This window comes from Myotis myotis, unplaced genomic scaffold (genome assembly GCF_014108235.1).
Source record: "Myotis myotis isolate mMyoMyo1 unplaced genomic scaffold, mMyoMyo1.p scaffold_m19_p_7, whole genome shotgun sequence".
Lineage (NCBI taxonomy): Eukaryota > Metazoa > Chordata > Mammalia > Chiroptera > Vespertilionidae > Myotis > Myotis myotis.
In genome coordinates, this window is record NW_023416379.1 from 65,829,065 (window position 1) to 65,849,435 (window position 20,371).

General features: G+C 40.8%; 1 protein-coding gene across 3 annotated transcripts; it reads right to left on the reverse strand.

The window, feature by feature from the left end:
* Window positions 1-2,017: 2,017 nt before the first annotated feature.
* Window positions 2,018-17,561, reverse strand: OGFRL1 (opioid growth factor receptor like 1). Of its 3 annotated transcripts, none has more exons than XM_036317344.1 (7): window positions 17,081-17,465; window positions 12,219-12,305; window positions 11,979-12,060; window positions 8,203-8,281; window positions 8,039-8,105; window positions 7,788-7,933; window positions 2,018-3,433 (listed from the first exon to the last, which is right to left on the reverse strand). In XM_036317344.1, exons 1-7 carry the CDS (start codon window positions 17,321-17,323, stop codon window positions 2,770-2,772), a joined length of 1,368 nt encoding a protein of 455 aa, XP_036173237.1. In that variant the 5' UTR covers window positions 17,324-17,465; the 3' UTR covers window positions 2,018-2,769. The 3 variants fall into 3 exon arrangements, with proteins under 3 accessions (XP_036173237.1, XP_036173239.1, XP_036173240.1); XM_036317346.1 differs by having other exon boundaries at window positions 11,979-12,057; window positions 17,081-17,463; XM_036317347.1 differs by lacking the exons at window positions 7,788-7,933; window positions 8,039-8,105 and having other exon boundaries at window positions 17,081-17,561.
* Between the last annotated feature and the right edge of the window lie 2,810 nt (window positions 17,562-20,371).

A 20,371-nucleotide genomic window follows, 5' to 3' on the forward strand; every position in this document is an offset into this window, starting at 1 on the left:
TGCACTGGACTAATCAAGCAGTATAACATCGATTTGCCGTGAAATGCAAGTTAGTATTTTATCAATAGCCAATATTTAGTATCCTTACAGTCCAAGGTTCAACAATAAAGTTTATATATTTGCAAAAAATTCAATAATGTTTCTAGCTATTTGGCCATGCTTCACTGCATTTTTATAACAGCTTCTCAGTAAATTTCTGTAAGCAGATGGTACTTTTTAAAGATACAAAACATCAGTCAAACCCAAAGGGTTGTTTCATATGTAAGACACACATAAATACATATCTATAGATCTTTTTTTAAAAATTATCAAATGTAAAAGTATTATTCTTAATAGGAAAAAGTCTAGACACTCATAATTTTTATTTGCAAAGTAAATAATATCCTCTCCATTATTCTCCACCGAATAACTCTTTCATAAGTTACTCACAGATTAAATGTAGGAATCATACTGTTACATGTGAATATGCATTTAAAATAAAACATGGTGGGAAAGGGCCACTGTTTTCAATGGAAGCTAGGCAGTTTTTCCTTTGAGACAAGGTGTTCTCAAATTAAATGGCACATTCTAAATAAACCCCTAATTAGGAATAATATTCTGAAAGTTAAATCACTGAATAAAATGTTTTTACATCTAAGGGTTCTGACATACTACATATAGTTTCTAAGTAATTTATGATACCCATTTATTTTAGTATCTGTCCACTTTTTACTATCTTAATATCTGGTCACAAGTTCTTAACATTATGCACCTAAAAAACAGTCTGAAGACTTTATTATGTATGTCAAATTGATAAGATATTTTGAATTCAATTAATTGTATTCCTATAATTCAGTCCAACATGACAAGCTATTCTCACCTGCTAACCCTACAAAATTGATTACTGAACTCTATGGAGACATTGCTTCAACAAGCACCACCTTCAAGGGTTCATGTAAAAAAGAAATTGAAATGTAAACGCAGAATTGTTTCCCCAAATCCTAAAAATCACTTCTCAAAATCACAAGGAAGCAAAAATTGGCATATTTTGGAAACCAAAAATCATAAATGTTCTATATTTATTAGAATATGGTATACAAACCGAGTGTTACTAACATTCATATAAACAAAGTCAAGATTGAGTAATGTGATGTTTCATGTAAACTTCAAAGCAATAAAATCATATTTGTAAAGGCATACTGCTGGTGTGTTTATTTTCCAGAAATGCTCTACTTAAAATCCTCTGATCAATAAATGGAACAGATGATATATGATGTGATTGAAAATGTGACATAGTAAACATTCTCTGGGGGTTAAAGTGAATAGAACTTTTATTAAAAGCTGAAGAGACACACAAAAGCCAGTTCCTTTCTAAATAAAAGTATTTTCTATTCATTGCTTTCACTATATATGTATGCATACTTTGACGTTCTCACCACAGTGTTTATGATTTTTCCTGATGTGTAATAATAATGTTAAAATATTATAAGAAACAGCATTTGCTCTTAACCAATATTAACACATTACGCGTTTACTACAACTGAGTATATGGAATTTCAAATCGGTTCTCAATTTCAAGGTTTGACAACTTAAAGATGCATCAAATTGTAATTCTTTTTAAAAAGATGCATGCCCGGCCGGAGTGGCTCAGTTGGTTGAGCATCTCCTGTGCACCTAAAGGTTGTCGGTTCAGTTCTCTGTCAGGGCACATACCTAGGGTTGTGAGTTCAATCTCCAGATATTTTTCTCTCACATCGATGGTGCTCTCCCCCAGCTTGGATGAGGATTTAAATAAATAAATAATTTAAAAATACACTATAAGCAATATTGTTAATTTTGTAATCCTCATAACACTGAGATATTCATGGTTTTAGGGACCACTGCCTTGTTGCCATGCCTTTTAAAAATAATTTCCTTTCTTAGTTTTAAATTCCTTACTCATTTACATTCAGAAACAAAGCACCAAATTTGTAGGGAACAGCCACAGAAGGCAAAATTCTTTTCTTGGACTTTTGCATCAAAAAAAATGTTTAAGCACTTAATACAGAAAAACATTTTTATTATTTCAAGCAAAGCAAATTCTTGAAATCATACAGTTGAAAGTCCTGTTCTGTTCCATTTAAGTTTCAATACAGGAGGAGTTCATCGGAATGTACAACAGAAACGCAGCTGCTGGCTGACAAGATAGTGGGTGCAGGTGAGTGCAGAGAGGGGACAGGAAAAGACAGCAAGACTGACAAATGAGTGGTGGGGTGTGGGGGGGTTACAGCTCCCCAAGAGCATACATTTCATCTAAAATAAATATGCTGAGGTATTGTAATGAAAACAATCCAAATTACTTTCTGATTAAAAATCCAAATTACTCCTAGATTCTTCCAGCTAAAAAAAAAAACAAAGGAATCCATAAAACAGGCAAAGGTGTGGCAACATAATGAAATTATCCTCTTGGTTTTCTTCAAGTAGACTGTAACCTCTCAAAATAATTTATTTGATATCCCAAGTACTGCACCAATATTTCCAGATACATGAAAATAATTATAAAATAATTATTGTACACAGAATTTGTAAACTCACATCCTAAAAGTGTTACTGAATACATTCATTTACTGGGTCTTGTCTTAAACATCTGATTAAACTTAATATCATCCAGAATAAAAAAACAACAAAATGCTTACAACATAAATCACAAACAGATGGCCAAAATTTGAACTGTGACCTCTGTTCTTTTGGATAAACTGTACAGCAGTTTCCGCCTCCTCTCCCTAAACTGGTTTGTGGGTTTCTGATAATTCACTGAAACAGTACCTCATCCTGGGAACCTGTATTTCCAGAACTTCCACAGTCTTTGTTATGATTTTTACCTTCATCATCTTTTTCGGGAGGAGATGCACTCTCAGTTTTCTCTGTGGGATCATTCATTGCTTCTTCTGGTTGAGAATTTGAATTTTCAGCATTCCCATCCTCTGCGTCCCCTGGCCTGGCGGCTGTGCTGCTGGGCTCTGCGCAGGGCCTGTCTGTCACTGCCCCAGGCTCTTCAGGCGCCGCTTTTTTGTCTTCAGCTGTTTTGCTATTTACAGGAGCAGCTGAGGAGGAAGTTTTGGAGTCCTTAGGTTTTTTGTGCATAGAAGTTTGACTGTTAGGGCTGGGGACGGAAGGGGCAGGCATTTTCTGGGCTTTGCTTCCTTCTGCGTCTTCCTTCCGAGGCGGTCCCCAGATAAAATTCTCTGAAGGCGTGTAATGTTTCTGGGCGAAACGCAGGAGCTTCCTCCTTTCTCTTCTGTCTCTAATGGTATAAACAAAATACTCCAGCGCGCTCTGCTTAATATTGGGAATAGTATTTTCCACAAGAGCTTCGTGAAGAATAAATTTTACAAGAGGAGATTTAAAACTTTCATATCCAAGCTCACCAAGGCTTTTAAGAATACGGGTGATTCTTAAATAGTTGTGCTGGGACCTAAAAGAGAGGATTGAATAAAATGAGGGGCTGAGGAAATCAGGTGGAGGAAAGCAGGGAAATAAAAACTACTGGGAAAATGTTTTTTATGGAAATAAGCCTTGTAATGACTTGTAGAGACACCATTAAGAAAAACAAATTAGAAGGTATGAAATCCTTATACCTCAATGCAATGTCAGTTATGTGAAACTCAAACATATAATGTATATTCTCCTTATTTCTTAAGTTCATCAAATTTGAAAAATTTAGATTAAAATTTATTTCCACTGATGATGTTGTTTCTTAAATACGCTGAGGATAAGTGATCTGCAAGAGTATTTATTTGCAACAGCAATGTACTGTACCTGTCACAGGTAACCAGTGCTGAACCTAAACACAATATTAGCTATTAACTCAGCAGTATGATTTGCAGTATCAACTGTTCAGCAAAATCTACCATATCAGCCAACTCATAAGGAAAAATGCAAAAAAGCACTCTATCCTGCTAGAATACTTCTAACAAAAGATGCAACACTGACTAATTTAGCAGAACACTTACAGCTACAAGAAATGACGATGGCTCCCTAAGGCTCATATCCTCATTTGCTGGACTTCACTTGCAACAATTTAATCAGTTGATAAATATGTAAGCCATGTAGAACTCAATAAATAATAGGTACTATTTAATATTATTATTGTTATTATTTAAATATCTGGTATTAAGGACTACCATATTTGTACCTACCCCAACTTAGTAACTCAATTCTCTTCCATGCTTGGCCTCTCTCTCCTCCTCTTTCCCTATCAAAGAATTTTAAATTTTCCTTCCAATGACATTGACTTCAAAGATGCCCTTTCTCCCAGATTGCACTATCATCTTTCTCCTGTCCCCCTACTAAGGCCATTATCAGATGAAAGCTTCCCAATTCTATTTTGTCACAATTCATAATCTTCCTCCCCCACTTCACTCAGCCCAATAGTTGCCTTATTACACATGCCTGGCTGCATCCAAAAGGAATCTTCAGCTACATATATTAATCATGTACTGTCATCAACAGCCCAGATATTTGTTTACACAATATTGTAACACAACCATCCCATCACTTACTTCTAACTTCCTAAAACCTACTTTATACCTCAGAAACTACTTGTTACAAGCATTGCATATACCTGTCCTGGCTTCCAAACATGCTTCGAGGATTTCACTTAGGAATAACTAGCAAACTATTTGGGAAGAATGAGAAGGATGTTAATGAATTATTTGAGGGAAGCAAGGGAGTAGTTCCATGGTCTCATAGTTTAATGAGAGAGTTTGTTTGGACAAAAGTCTTAAGGATTTGAGCTAACCAAACACTGGAAAAGATAAGTCCAGCAGTTTTTATGGTCACCATCCTTCCAGTTGTTTACCAAAAAAGTATTATCTTAACATCCAACTCTTTGAAGGCAAAAGGTAAAGCACGTTTCAGCCTTATGAATCTGTACTTTTTAATAGGAAGTAAGTGTATTTGGGAGCAATATAAATTTGGGTGAAGTTAGGCCAATTTGCCATTAGTGGCGCATCTGAGTTGTTAGGTTAATATAGATTCTGTATAATCTAAAAACTTAGTGACAAAACTCTTGAGCAACATCTGCCTCATATATCTACAATAAAGAGAAGTATGGGAAAGTGAAAGAATATTTTTTTAAATCCTAATGAATTATATGACACAACAAAATTTACTATATTTGCCAACAGCTCAATTTCATATATCTGGTCCAAGATGAATGGCCAAAATAAATTTTATGTATACATTTATATCTACACACTCTCCAATTAAAAATATTTATGTAACAGTAGAAAAGGACAAAAACTTAGGTTGAAGAGAATAAAGATCAGGATGATGGAACAAAATTATACAAGAAAGAAATTAGGTGTTTCAGTATGATTTGAAATAAATATCACAAATAAACACAAAATGGAAGAAAGAAAAGTAGCTAAAATCCTCCTAATCCTGTGTGTAGTCTTTGGGGTAATACAGCTGATAAACAAGAGAGGCTGGGCTTCTAGACAGAGGTAAGGACTTCTTCAAGAAGACCAAGCAAGTGAAGAGAGAATACACAAAAGGCAAGGACGAGGAAACAGAAAATAGAAGTTAGAGGAGATTCCAGAGTCTAAAATATGACTCAGTCATCTAAGGTGATTACAAATAAAATTGGAAATACATCTTAGTGATTGGTTTACATATCTGTACTGTCATGTTTGAAAATATTTCACCTCTTCTAGCCATGGCCACTTGTTCACTGAACATTATTTCATTTCACTTTCATTCAATATTTTTGTCGGCTGGGCTCTTATAAATAAATATTGAATTCCTTGTCTACTCTAAAAAACTCAAGATGTCATATAGATTAAAACGAAAATAAGTTATGACATTTAAGAATAAATCAGAAAAGAAACCAACTGAAGAAAAAAAAACAAAATAGAAGTCTTCCTAGAGTCCCCTGTAATTTGTTCAAATCTAGTCAATATAAATTTTTAGCAACTAAACCTCAAAGGAAAGTTGTTTTCTGGAAGATTTTAAGGCAATTCACTCACAGCTGGAAAAGCTCTATGCAATCGCCAGGGGAAGGAAAAAGAGACAATGGGTGGTGGAAAGTAACAAAGCTGCATGGGGGGGGGGGGGGGCAGAGAGGGAGCACATGGCAGCCAGGTCAGGCTCCCCTCCCCTGATTAACCCCAGGAAATCATTTAACTAAAACCTTCAGAAGGGCTCTGTTTCCAGCTATCAATTAGAGGTCTGACAGTATAACCCCAGGAGGATTTAAGCTGACAAACATATGCTGTTCATCATTTATTCATTCAACAAACATTTGCTAAACAAGATTGCTATTCCAACCAAAAACAAATTGGAGGCAGAGATTCTCTAAAATGATAAACATGAGTACATGAAAGATGAGATACGACCCGTCCTCTCCAAAGATTTACTTCCGCAATCCTTCCTGTCAATAGGCTAGTTGCATACAGCTTTCTTTGACAATATGACATAAGAGCTTAGAAACTGTCTTGAGATAGCTACCAGCATTGCTTAGGCAGAGACTTACATACTTATGCTTTAAGTGCCTAAATCAAATTTAACTTTAGTTATGAGTGAATGGGTCTTCTTAATCAGGATCATAAAGCTTTATGCCCTTTTCTTCAGTATTTTAGTACAAGTCACCATTTTAATAGTGTTGATTATAACTAAAAAAAGTAAAAGAGCCCTGGTCGGGTAGTTCAGCTGGTTACACTGTTGTCCCCATACTCCAAGGTTGTGGGTTCAATTCCCAGTCAGGGCACATACAAGAATCAACTAATGAATGTATAAATAAGTGGAAGAATAAGTCGATGTCTGTCTCTCCCTCCCTCCCTCCCTCTCTTCCTCTCTAAAATAAATAAATAAAAATAAATAAAGTAAAAGAAAGGCTTAAACATTAATACTTATTTTACTAAAGTGAGATGAACTTTCTAGAAATATACAACAATTTTAGTTAACTGATGCACAAAATTCTGATTTGTTTTGGACAAAGAAAAATTTATTAGGTAGTTTTAATTATTTTTCCTCTTAGTACCTGCCAGGATCAGTTAATTATAACATGCTAAACAAGTGCTTTCAAGCTGTTGGTTTTATAGTCCAGCACTCATAAGCCACTCTATAATTAAAAAGGAAAAATAAGGCAGTTTGCATGTAAAGAAAATATTAAGAAAAATAAACTTTGGGTAAAAGTATTAATGAAAGTTACAAATATCTAAGCAAAAGAATATAGCAAATCGATTCCAAATAAACTGTTAAAATGTCCTTCAAAGGGTTTGAGATTCATGAACCAAAAGTGGCCTTTTGTTTTTTACCTAAACAGAAAAGATTCTAATTTCCCTCTTTGAATTTTTTTTTTTTTTGTATATGAGACTATCTCAGTCTTATAAAATGATTTTTGTGTCATAGGCCCAGTTCATGGATTTAATCCAAGAAGGCGCTAAGCTTGAGGAACAGGCTATGCCCCATGAAGCTCACAACCTCGTAGAGGGGATTCGGAAAACTGTACACAAACAGTAGCCATAAATGACCAGAAACAAGTCATAAAAAGGGAAGGAGGCCACTAGCTGTGGGCAGTGGAGCTGTTTCAGGAATAAACAGCTCTGAAGCAAAACAGCCATATTTCTACTTGGAATTTTGTTGTTTTGTTTTGTTTTAGAATATAGAACAGGAAATAAAATGCATTTCAGACCAGCTTTTGAATTCAAATTCCTGGGTCCATCTGCTCATTGTTCCTCTGGGAATTCCCGGGTTCCACGGAGAATTCCAACCAAGGGAAGGAAAGCAACATGGTGGCCCTGATGTACAGCAGGGGCTTCACTTACTCATTCAGGTGCTGGAACCTTTCCTGCCAGTTCAAAGCCCGAACAACATTTCCAGTTTTATCAATCAGCTTTATTCCAAAAAATTCTAACATCATTCTATAAGCCAGGATAAATCTTCTAATTGCCTCTTTTGTTTTTTTGAATTCCTAATGAAAAGAAAAAGGCAGCTGAAAAGATTCAGTAGTTACCAGGTCAATAAAGTAGCAATATCACTTGGCCATCTCATATAAAATAAAATGAGCTTACATTACCTCAATTTCATATGTAGTTAGTTCTTTAGCATAAAAGTTCAAGCCTTGTTCTCTCAAGGGGAAAAGCCTGTTTTTCAGAAAAATAATATTTGTATATTAACGTTGTCTGGAAAACATACATGATTAAATAGGGCTCGGTTCATGACAGAGGAGAGGAAACTGACCATTGGATGTAAGTGTGGTTGTGCTCCAGCTTCTCATAATCTCCTTTCCACTTATTGAGAACCTCTTCAATGTAAACACCTGAACAGTAAATATTCAGAAAGTGAACCAGACGCTGAAAACATTGTTGAAGGCATTTTAAAATTTAACCACTTAAGCTTTATATTAGACGTTTTTAAATATTAATAACAGCCCACAAGGATATAGCTTTTAAAAAATGAATTCCCTATGCCATACACTGAGTTACATAACAGGCCTAATTTTTTAAAAAGTGATACCTCAAATTGCAGAAAGTTCTATTGAACTTTCTACAATAGAGTTGGCATCTGTATTATAAACAGTTTTATTGGAACACAGCCATGCACAAATGAATAACATTCATTTATGTATTTTACACCAGAACAATAGAGTTTAATAGTTGCAACAGAGACCATATGGCCCAAAAAGCTGAAAATATTTACTATCTGGCCCTGCACAGAAAATATTTACCAATCCCTGCCCTAAAGGGTCTTATAGTTCTTGAAATACTAGATAGGGTCAAATTGAGATGAATCCCAGGGAAAAAGAAAGAAAAGAAGGAGGAAGAGAAAGAGATGGAGAGAAGCAAGGAAAAGGAGGAATAAAAAATGAAAGAAAGCCCTGGCTGGTGTGGCTGAGTTGGTTGGAGCATTTTCCCCTACACTGAAAGGTCACAGGTTCGATTTTGGGTCAGGGCAGATAGCCAGGTTTATGGGGTGCAACTGATCAATCTTTCTCACATCGATGTTTCTCTCTCTCTCCCTCTCCCTTCTTCTCTCTCTAAAATCAATAAAAACATATTGAAAGAAAAAGGTGTTGAGCCATGGCCAGTATATGTCTAAGTGGTTAGCGTATTGGTCTGCCCTCTGGGTTGCAGGTTCGATCCCTAGCCCTGGTGGAGGCACTTGCTGGAGCCAACCAATCCATGTCTACGTCTCTCTCTCTCTCTTCCTTCCTTCCTCCCTCCCTCCCTCCCTCCCTCCCTTCCACCTTCTCTAAAAATAAATGGAAAAAATGTCCTCTGGTGAGGATTAACCAAAAAATTGAAAAAGAAAAAGGTGTTGAGTATCTACCATATGTTGGGCCCATGTTATGTCTAGTGTACATCATCTACCTTAATCTTTGCAAAACTCTCCCAAATCAGTGTTATTATCTCCATTTTACTAATGAGGAAAGTGTGTGATTTATTCAAAGTCACACACTAATAAAAGAATAAATGTAGAAATAGAACACAGGTCTTTCTTGTTTCAAAAAGTAAGTCCTCTTGGTCACATTCTATAGTTCCCCTATAGGAACTTATTATAACCAAAACCTCCCAATTATCTGTCAAGTTCCTTTCAGTGGACGAATGGGCCATTTAGTCAATTTTATAGAAAAGTGAACAACGTAATATTTCTCTAAACATATCTCATTTTTGTTTCCTCCAGAAATCATCAGTTTTTAGTAGAGGGCCACTCTCAAAAGGTTTGGTAAAAAGTTGCTTCTGAATCATTCTGTTGGCTTTATCAGCGTGTTGAAACCAACTACCTCCATAGCTTCCCATTTGTTTTCCCTTCCAACTGCCCCTTCTCCTTTTTAATAGTAAAATACATTCTTGCAGGCTTATGCTTACTGTCAAGAGTGTATGTAATCATTTTTTAATTATGTGTGTATGTGCGTACACATACTAGAGAGGAAAGTGTGTGAGTTGAGATAATTTATATAATAAAATAGAATAACATTTAATGTGACCTTAGCTAAAATTTCTGACCCCCACCTATCTTATAAGATTTCAAAATAAATTTTTTGGTAAAGATTACAAAAAAATGAGTGCATTACTTATTGTTTTAAAATACTATCTCCAAAATAAATCTATTAGAAATATCAAAATAATTCAGTTAAATAATGTCATATCTCTATATTCAAAATTTTTTGTTTTGTTTTGTTTAATCCTCACTCCATGACATGCTTAGAGAGAGGAAGGGAGAGAAAGAGAGAGTGTATGAGAGGCAGAAACATCGATGTGAGAGAAACATCTATCAGCTGCATGTGCCTTGATGGGAACAAACCTGCAACCCAGGTCTGTGTCCTGACTGGAAATGGAACCGGCAACCTTTCAGTGCATGAGCCGATGCTCAATCAACTAAGCCACACCAGCCAGGCCTGTGTTCAATGTTTTTAATATTTAAAGGTATTCCTGTAGGTAAATTTTATTAAGTTCAAATCAGAGTCAAGTTAATAATTTGTCATTGCATTTCTTCAAAAAATTGTCTTACCCCAAGTCCTAAAAAAAAAATACTAATAGTTTTCCCAGCCAGTGTCACCTATGAACCAGGAGGTCACAGTTCCATTCCGGTCAGGGCACATGCCCGATTGCAGGGAGGCGTGCAGGAGGCAGCCAATCAATGATTCTCTCTCATCATTGATGTTTCTACCTTTCTCTCTCCCTCTCCTTTCCTCTCTGAAATCAATAAAAATATATTTTTTTAAAAATACTAATAGCTGAATTAATATTATTTCAATTAGTAAATAAAGCAGTGTGTTTTTATAATTAGTAAATACAACAGGGCATTTTTATCCAGATGTTTTCTTCCAAATCAGAACAGACTTTTGAGACACCAGAAAATTAAAGTGGTTCTAGCCTTTCAGCAATTCTTAGTCCTAACACCCAAATGGTGTGTTTCTTAGTGCACGGTACAGGGAATTCCTCCTCCAAACATTCCACCCAGGCTTAAGATATCCTTCCTCCAGTTAGCTCATCCAAGAAGACAAGGCCCTACCACTGGGAAGTTTTACAATCCATCACCTTTATTCCTGACTCACATTGCTGTGGTTTTGGCTCAGTTTTCACTGAGAGCAAAGGGCAAGAGCCAGGGCCATTTGGTCTCCTCACAGAGATAAGGGCTCTAAGGAGAAAAGCCAGCTTTGCTGATTTGAGCTGAATAAAATTAGGAGTCCCACCATGAATCATAGCATGGTGCCTCAGTGAAATATGCATATTACCATAGTGGCTGCATCCTCCTATAATGATCAGTTTAGAAAAGACCCTATGAGGGCACCTATGGAGTTGTGAAGAAGGAGGCAAGTTTATTTGCAGAGCTGAGTGGAGACCTACTGTATGTGCAGTTCTCTTCCCCGGCAGGATATTGGAACACTGAACTAGGACTGCTATAGCTCCCTGACTCCTGAATCTGGAAGTCTATAGGAAATTCTAATATAAACATCGCTTTTCAATTATGTTCTAAATAATTTTCATGTATGGCACAGTGAAAAGAATACTGAACCCTGGAACCCAAACCCAATTCTTAAAACTGAGTAACTCAACAAGTCAGTCATTCAAGAATTAAGACCTAGTGACCTTACATTTGAAATGAGGAAGCTGAATTTGAGCTCTAAGGTTCCTAATCACCTAATTTTCTATGGTTTTAAAAATGTCCTCTCCTTCCCACTCACAATAATGGCTTCCACTACTTGTCAGATAATAGCCACTGTAAACAGGTGGTGGGAAGGTATTGCTAATCCACAGTGATTCCTCTAGAATTTGCTAAGTGGATGCTCACAACTTGAGGGTCTAGGACTTTGGGGACACATTAGACTGTCCAGTGAAGTGAAGACACATTAGACTGTCCAGTGAAGTGAAGACACATTAGACTGTCCAGTGAAGTGAACCCAGTCAATGAACACATGCACTGAGAAAGTACTGACCGTGGAATAAACAAAGAATAACTAGGTACACTTATTATTCAGACTTTGCTTCTTACCAAAGTAACAGATTACTCACCATCTGGCTTAAATGGAATTTTATTCTTATAAAAGCGAAGATTGCTCAAGTCATTTTGATACCGGATATCTTTGAAGTTCTGCTAAAGAAAAAAATAAATCAATCTCCAGCATATGCACATATTTAAAAAAAAGCACAACGACCCTTCTTGAATGTTTGTTCACTGGCACCACAAAATAAGAAAAACAGAAGGGGAATATTTTACATTCATTTAGAAAAAAAAAAATTTCTGTATCTTACTGGGTACTGGTGTCTGTATTTGTACAAATCCCTCGCAGCGTAAAAACTTCTCTTTGGTTTGGCAGTTGCTTCAGTGGAATCAGCACCCTAAAATAAAAAGTGAAATTCCATTCACATGTTGAAACAAGATAATTTCATTGAGAAATTTCCAGAACAAACTTAAAACAATGACCATCCATAAAGAAAGCCTAAAAAGTGTCAAGCTGTCTAGATTACTGAAAACATTATAAAAGTCCTTTTAATAATACTTATAACATTTTCTGGCATTTTGTCTTCCTGATTTGAACGTAATAACATTTATCCTAAGTAGTTTTACTAAATTAAAAACTTTATTATTCACTAAAAGTATACAGAGGCTAAATGTTATGGATAAATATCCATCAAAATAGAATTCAAAATGAATTTAAGACATATACCAGTACATTACCATAGGTTATACAACTGATTCTATGACAAAACTTATTTTAGAATACTTTACATAATACTGAAAAAAATGTTAAGATAATAAATCAATTCTACATAGAAAATTGTCATTAGTTTTGCAATATTTAGCTGCTTTTGGAAATCAAGTAATATTTATGTAAGAAAAAGAGGCTTTTAAAACAAACTAAATAGCTTTCTAAATTCCATCCTTCATAGCACCATCATAAATACACAAAGTCAAGAATAATGTGTTAATTCAGTGATAATACAATGCAATATAAATTAACAAATTTAAAATATATATACACACAAAGAAATGAAAAGCTCTCAATGAACTTCAGACTGTAATGACTTATATGTAGTAGTTAACTCATACTGTTTATACTTTAAGGAAAATTTCCACCACCATTAAATAAGTTTTAAAATATAAGATGTAGGTCAATGTAATTTATTTACAACCCATGTGTAAACTAAACGTAGCACTATAATATGTAAGAAAGTGCTTCATATCCAGTATCCCTCAGAAGAACAATGAGACTGATGACAATGATGAAATAGAAGACAAAGTTTAAATCTCAACATTCATTAAGAGCTTTTCCCCCAGTCCTTTTCTCATCATCTCCTACCCCCACCTGTGTTGATAGATTGGCTTCGTCTAAGCCAGTGGTTCTCAACCTTGGCAGCACATTAGGATCACCTGGGCATCTTTTTAAAATCCTGATTTCTGGGCCTCATCCTCCGGAAATTCTGTTTCTTTGTTACTAATGTTGTGGCCCCACCCTATATCAAAGAAACAGAATTTCCGGAGGATGAGGCCCAGAAATCAGGATTTTAAAAAGATTCCCAGGTGATTCTAATGTGCAGCCAAGGTTGAGAACCACTGGTCTAAGCAATTTTTGCATGTTTTTGAAGTGGTGTGATTCTCACTATTACTACAAGTTCAGAGACACTTTACCACCACATTCTCTGATGTTTAACATTAGCTACTCTGCCATGTTACATAAGCAAGGAAAAGCTTAAACTCTGGTCCTGGCCACACTAGGCCTTTGGAACTGCTAGGCAGAGTTCCAAAAGAGCTCTGCCTAGCAAGTTTCTGAATCTATTTAGCCTCAGCTACAACCATATGAATCATCAGCATACATTTGTATAGAAAGCACTTTTCCATTTACAAAGTGCTTACATGTATTTTATTTCATCTGATTCTTCTAATGCACCTGGCTAGCAGTTATTAGTGTTTCTACCTTAGAAACAAGGTAACCCAGACTTAGAGAAGATGAACCAGACCCAGAGTCCAATGACAGCAAAGGAACTAGTTCCCATGCTCTGGGCTCCCAGTCCAACTAGTTAGGTACAATCAATTTCAGCTCCACTGAAAATCAAGGGTCATTACAGAAACTCTGGTATAATGTCGACAGCCCAAGACTTGGAAGCAGGAGACTTGGGCTGAGTCTCAACCTTGCTACTTGTTAGGCCTTAAGCAAATCACTTACCTGAGTCTTAGTTTTATTATCTGTGAAATGAAGGTAATGACTCATGCCCTACGTAATGCCCAGCCTTATCATGAGCACCACTGCTGCCTCCAACTTCTAAATGTACCAACCTGCCAGCATCCATCCCTGCTCCTCCAACTCCTGCTCCTTTTGCACTCTCTATCCCATCCCTTTTCACCTGCTCTGGCAAGGATTTTGTTCCTTAACATATTGTTCCTAGTTCCTGTATCATCAAAATGTCCCTCTTTTCTGGCTCATTCCCCTCATCAAACATGCTGTAGCATTTCTAATCTGAAATATACACAACCCTCCTTGCCCCAAATCCCTTTTGATTACAAGAGATCCATAGCTCTGCTCCCTTTGATAGTAAAACATCACAGAGCTGCTCTTACTCCCTGCTTCCTTCTCTTCTCCCGTGACCTACCCCAACCAGGCTTTCATCCTCAGCATTCCATCAAAACGGCGCCTGTGAATGTCACTAACAAATTCCCATCTTACCAAATGGTTTCTCAGTACTCAATTCAGGAACCTCCCAGCAGCACCAGCCAGTGAATGCCTCCCTCCTTCCTGAAACACTCAGGTACCACACCTCCCGAGGTTTTCGTCGGACCTCATTGTTTCCCTCTTTGGCTCCTCCTCATCTTTACACACTCTAAATTGAGGAGTGTCCAATTTAGTCCTCCTTCTGCATCACTCCTTGATGACCAGTATCTTCCCATGACTTTAAATACCACCAGTCTTATATGCTGAGGACTCCAGGACTGGGGTTTCATTCACCGATATAATTAATTACTCAACTTGGATGTCCCAGAGGGTATCGAACTCAAGAGAATTACTGATTTAACCTCTGAAGTTGCTTCCTGCCTAGACTTCCCCACCTGAGTTAATGGCACCATCACTTGTCAAGTATTCACTTAGACTAGGACAGACGTGGGCAAACTACCGCCCGGATCCAGCCCATTTGAAATGAATAAAACTAAAAAAAAAAAAAGACTGTACCCTTTTATGTAATGATGTTTACTTTGAATTTTTATTAGTTCACACAAACACTCCATCCATGCTTTTGTTCCGGCCCTCCGGTCCAGTTTAAGAACCCATTGTGGCCCTCGAGTCAAAAAGTTTGCCCACCCCTGGACTAGGAAGTGGCAAAAAGTAGTCAGTCTGAATTATACTTTAAAGGAAGCGCCAGTGGTACTTGCAAATGAATTGAATATGTGGAGTAGGGAACAAATGGGTTTGTTAGTCAAAGAGCAAAATTAAAAAGGAGATTTTTTTTTAGAAGTTAGGTGGTGATACCAACATGAAAAACCAATCATTAAAGGAAAAAAGGGAAAGCTGGTCTACCATTTATGGGGTTGCAATTAACTGATTGAAACCTTAATTATCAACTTGGTTTCTATAGATGGACCTGATGGTTGGATTGACTCTCTGCTGGTGTGTTTTGATAACCCAAAATTCTTTAGACAGTTACTTAGTTGGGAGACAAATGGAAGGGGAAAACAGAGAATACAGCATGTAGTATTTTCCCGGAGTTGAATTGGCAGTGCAAAATGACCCAGCAGCACACCAGAACCAAGGGGCAGAGGGATATTCACAATTCCAGCAGGCTAAGATTCTGACACTGGCCATATATATACTTGGGTATACATCCTTCTCTCTCCAGATGATCCTCAGCAAGCTTCTCTCTAGGCCTGTCTTCTCTAAAATGAGAATTAAAACCAGCAACTCCCACTCCACCCCCAAAATTGCAGTTGATGAAAATAGCTTGTGTAGCATAGAGCTTGCACTAAGACTTCATGTTTCCTCCTGACCCAAACAGAGATCATCAGCAAGCTGTATGAGGCAGCCTCCGCTATAGTACTTGGGGGGTGATTCCTTTACTTAAGCGAAGAACCTGTGGTTCTTTGGGCTCCATTTTTTCACTCTCATTTGCCCATCGCTGATCCAGAGGAGGGCCTGATGCAGAGCCAACAGTAGATGCCTCTACAAGGCACACTTCCTCAGAGGTTTGGCTAGAACCAGTGGTTCTCAACCTTCCTAATGCCGCGACCCTTTAATACAGTTCCTCATGTTGTGGTGACCCCCAATTTCATTGTTACAAATTGAACATAATTAAAGCATGGTGATTAATCACAAAAACAATATGTAATTATATGTGTTTTCCGATGGTCTTAGACGACCCCTGTGAAGGGGTCGCGACCCACAGGTTGAGAACCGCTGGCAGTTCCTCCTTTTTAAAGTTTTCTGAATTATTTTCTGTTGCATCAGAGGGTACAGGGGATGTTTATCTCTTTGCTAACCTCTCCTCCAAATTGTATTAGGCACATGATTTAAGCACAGTTGGATCAACAAGTCCGCTGCGTGAAATAAGATTTGTGAAGAGAGCCCTGAACTCCTCCGTTGAAAGGCCTTACTTGGGGGTAAAAGCCCGGCGTTTTAACTTCGGATGGGGACCTTCTACAGCACTTTTACAGGCTGTCAACGCCCCTGGAGGGGAGAGCGCTCGCTGCCGATCAACTGCGGTCCCACCTTATTCTCGGTAATGTTCACCAATAACACGCACGAGACCGGCTTCCACAGACCTCTAGTTTTAGACAGGGTCCTCCCACCCCACCTTCGCACCACCCAGCTGCGCTGCAGAGGCCACGGAAACACTCATTCAAGTTGGGTTCTGCCTGGAGGACTTCCTGGTCGTGCCCGCGATCAGGCCCCAGATCGGCAGCGATCAGCGCGGCGCGCCCGGCCCCCGCAGGCCCCCGGGTCCGCGGGGCGGCGGGGCGGCCGGGGGCACCGAGGGGTCTGGCCGCCGAGGACGAGCAGCCGCCAGGTGCCCCTGCCCTCCGCGCGGGGACAGCTCGGCGCTCGCTCCTCTCGCCCGCGACGTCCTTCCTCCCGGCGCCCGGGGCAAGGGCGCCCCGGCCCAGCCCGAAGCCACCAGGGGCCGCGTACCTGCTCGGCGCCCGCCGCCTCGGCGTCCTGGTCCGGCGCGGGACTGGCGCGGGGCCGCCCGCCGGCGGGCTCCGGGGGCTGCGCGGGCTGCTCGGGCTCCTGCCCGGGGCCCTCGCCGCCGCCCGGCCCCGGCTCCTCGGGCTCCGGCTCCGGCTCCGGCTCCGACTCCGTCTGCCAGGTGGAGTCGCAGTCCTCCACGGTGGTGGGCTCGCGGAAGCTGACCCCGCCGAACAGGTTGCCCATTGAAGAGGCGGCGGCGGGCGCGGGGCGCGGGGCTGCGGGGCGCGGGGCGCGGGCTGCGGTCGGCGCGCTAGGGCCGGGGCACGGCCGCGGCGAGGGCGCTGGGCGGCATCCTCGGCGGCGGGCGCCGCACTGCCTCGGCGCGGCCAGCGCAGACAGCCACACTCGCGGGGAGGAGCCGGCCGCCCCGGGACCGCCGCCGCCAACGCTTGAACCCGCCCATCTGGTTCCTTCTCCTCCCCTTGGGCGGGAGCCGGTGCCCACCCGGAGCCAGGGCAGCGAGCAGCCCACTCCGGCCGGAGCGCCGCCGCCCAGGGCTCCTGGAACGTACCTCACTTGCCACTCCCCCTCCCCCAGCCGCCCCAGCCCTGCCTTGGTTCGGCCTTTGAGGTCCCCAGGGGTGGATTGGGGTTGACTTCTTATCCATCCCCTTCCTCCCAGATCCTCCCTCTTCCTCTCCCACCCTCAGCCCCACTCCCACTCCCTGGCAGGGACCCCTGCCCTGGGGGTTCCTTCCTGCTGAGCCGAAGGAGTGATGACTCCCGCCCAGCTCTGGGAGGGCGGGCTGGGGTGGACCTGGTGTCTAGGAGGTGTCACAGTCCTCAGCAAGCACCCCTTCCCCTTCTCCCTGCTGGTCCAGGAGGAAAGTAAATTAGCTGCAGCAGAAAAAGACAAAAGCTAATGGTGAACAGGTGCCATATAAAAGGAAATCCAAAGCCATGAAGACTGTGTTCAGGGATGCCACCTGGAGTCCCTGTGATCTAAATAAAGTCAAAGCTATCTGTCACTTCGTCTAATGAGCAAAGGTCTCTCGAAACAAAAGGAGCAATAACAACTTCACATCAATCTGTGGACATTTTTACTAACACCCTCTCAAAACAGGCATTTGAAGTAGCAGAAAAACTCAAAATCCTTGGCCCCTTGGTCTGTTCTGTATATGAAGGGGAGAGGGAGGGCTATAGAAGTACTCCAAGATAAAATAACATGATTGAATAAGTGGTCCAGAGGAAAGTGACTCCTGTATACTTTGTATTATGACCTTCTAACTAGAAGGAAAGCCTCTCCAAGCAGCAGTATCTGTATAGTATGTGCAGAACTTGGTAGGCACTCAGTAAACATTTGTTGAATATGGTTAGATATTGGGTAGATATGCAAGATTAAATGGGTGCACTTGAAATAAATAGCTGCTTTTTTAATGTTTCATGATAAAATAGGGTACTGAATCAAGGCCGGCTGGGCTGTTTCTAGGGGAAAGGTTGCTCACTTCGCACATAACTCAGGATTTCCTGTTTTCTAGCATGGCAGCAGGAGATCCCAGCTGTGGCTTTGTCCCTAATCAGCTTCTGACCTGGGAGAGGTCACATAGCTACTTTAGACCTAAATTTCCTCATCCATAAAACATGAACAGATTTCATCTCTGATGTCTCTTGCAGCTCTGACTTTGCATGATCCTTGACTTGGAAAAGCTCTGAAATTTATACTAATAAAAGGGTAATCTGCTAATTAGACCAGGAGACCTTCCAGACATCCTTCTGGATAAAGCCATGGTGGCGGGGCTGAGGCAGAGGTGGTTAGGGGCGATCAGGCCAGGAGGGGAGGGCAGTTGGGGGCAAGCAGGCTGGCAGTGGGGGGCAGTTGGGGGTGAGCAGGCTGGTGGGGGGGGGCCGTTGGGGGCGAGCAGGCCAGCAGGCAGAGTGGTTAGGGGCAATCAGGCAGGCAGGCAGGTGAGTGGTTAGGAGCCAGTGGTCCTGGATTGCAAGAGGGATTGGTCCTAAACCGGCAGTCAGACATCCCCCGAGGGGTCCCAGATTGGAGAGAGTGCAGGCCAGGCTAAGGGACACATCACCCCCATGCACAAATTTTGTGCACCGGGCCACTAGTTAATAATAATAGACACCACACACACACACACACACACACACACACACTTTTGGGTCATCATGGCTTATTGAAAAAGAAATGGGCAACAGTAGAATTGAATTCATCTTCTATTGGCAGAGGATCAGAACACGTTGCAGAAGTAAATGCTCTCCATCGCCATAAGCATTCCAGACACAGCAAGTCTGGGGATCGTTGCTGCGCTAGGTGCCCTAACAGTTGGTTTAGATTTGTGGAAAAGGCGGCCTTATATTCTTTGCCCTTCTCCCATTGAGAGGTAGAGGTGAATTCCCCTCTCCTGGAATCAAGGATGACCTCAATGGCTTGCTTTGGAAAATAGAATATGAGGATTTTCAAAAATAGAATATCTGAAACTTTCAAGGTTAAGCAGTAAGGAACCTTGCATCTTCTACTGAGGTCTCTTAAAACAAACTCTCCATTAGCCCTGAGCTGCCATGTAAGAAGTTCAACTACCTTGAGACTGTCATGCCAGAAAGGCTATTGTGCATGTCTTCTGGCTACTAATCCCACCTGAACCCTGCCTTCCAGCATCCCTGGCTGAATCCTGCTAGTTTTTGTGGGTTTTTTATTTTTTAATAATTTTTTTTATTGTCTGAAGTTTTACATATATCTCCTTTTCCCCCAATTTATAACCTCACCCCCCCCCCCCAGCCATTCCCACCCCAGGCAAGCCCCCACAACCCCAGTGTCTGTTTCCATTTATTATGCTAATACTAGAGGCCCGGTGCACAAAAATCTGTGCACTCGTGGGGGGTCCCTCAGCCCGGCCTGTGCCCTCTCTCAGTCTGGGACCCCTCAGGGGATGATCACCTGCTGGCTTAGGCCTGCTCCCCAGGGGATTGGGCCTAGAATGGCAATCAGACATCCTTCTGGCAGCCCGGCAGCCCTCAGGGGATGTCCACTTGCCAGCAGGGAGCAGGCCTAAACTGCAGTCAGACATCCTTAGCACTGCTGAGGAGGCAGGAGAGGCTCCCACCACCACTGCTGTACTGGCAACCATCAGCCTGGCTTGTGGCTGAGCAGAGCTCCTCCCATGTGAGAGCGCCCTGACCACCAGAGGGCAGCTCCTGCATTGAGCGTCTGCCCCCTGGTGGTCAGTGTGTGTCATAGTGACCAGTCATTCCCAGTCTTTCTGCTGTTAGGGTCAGTTTT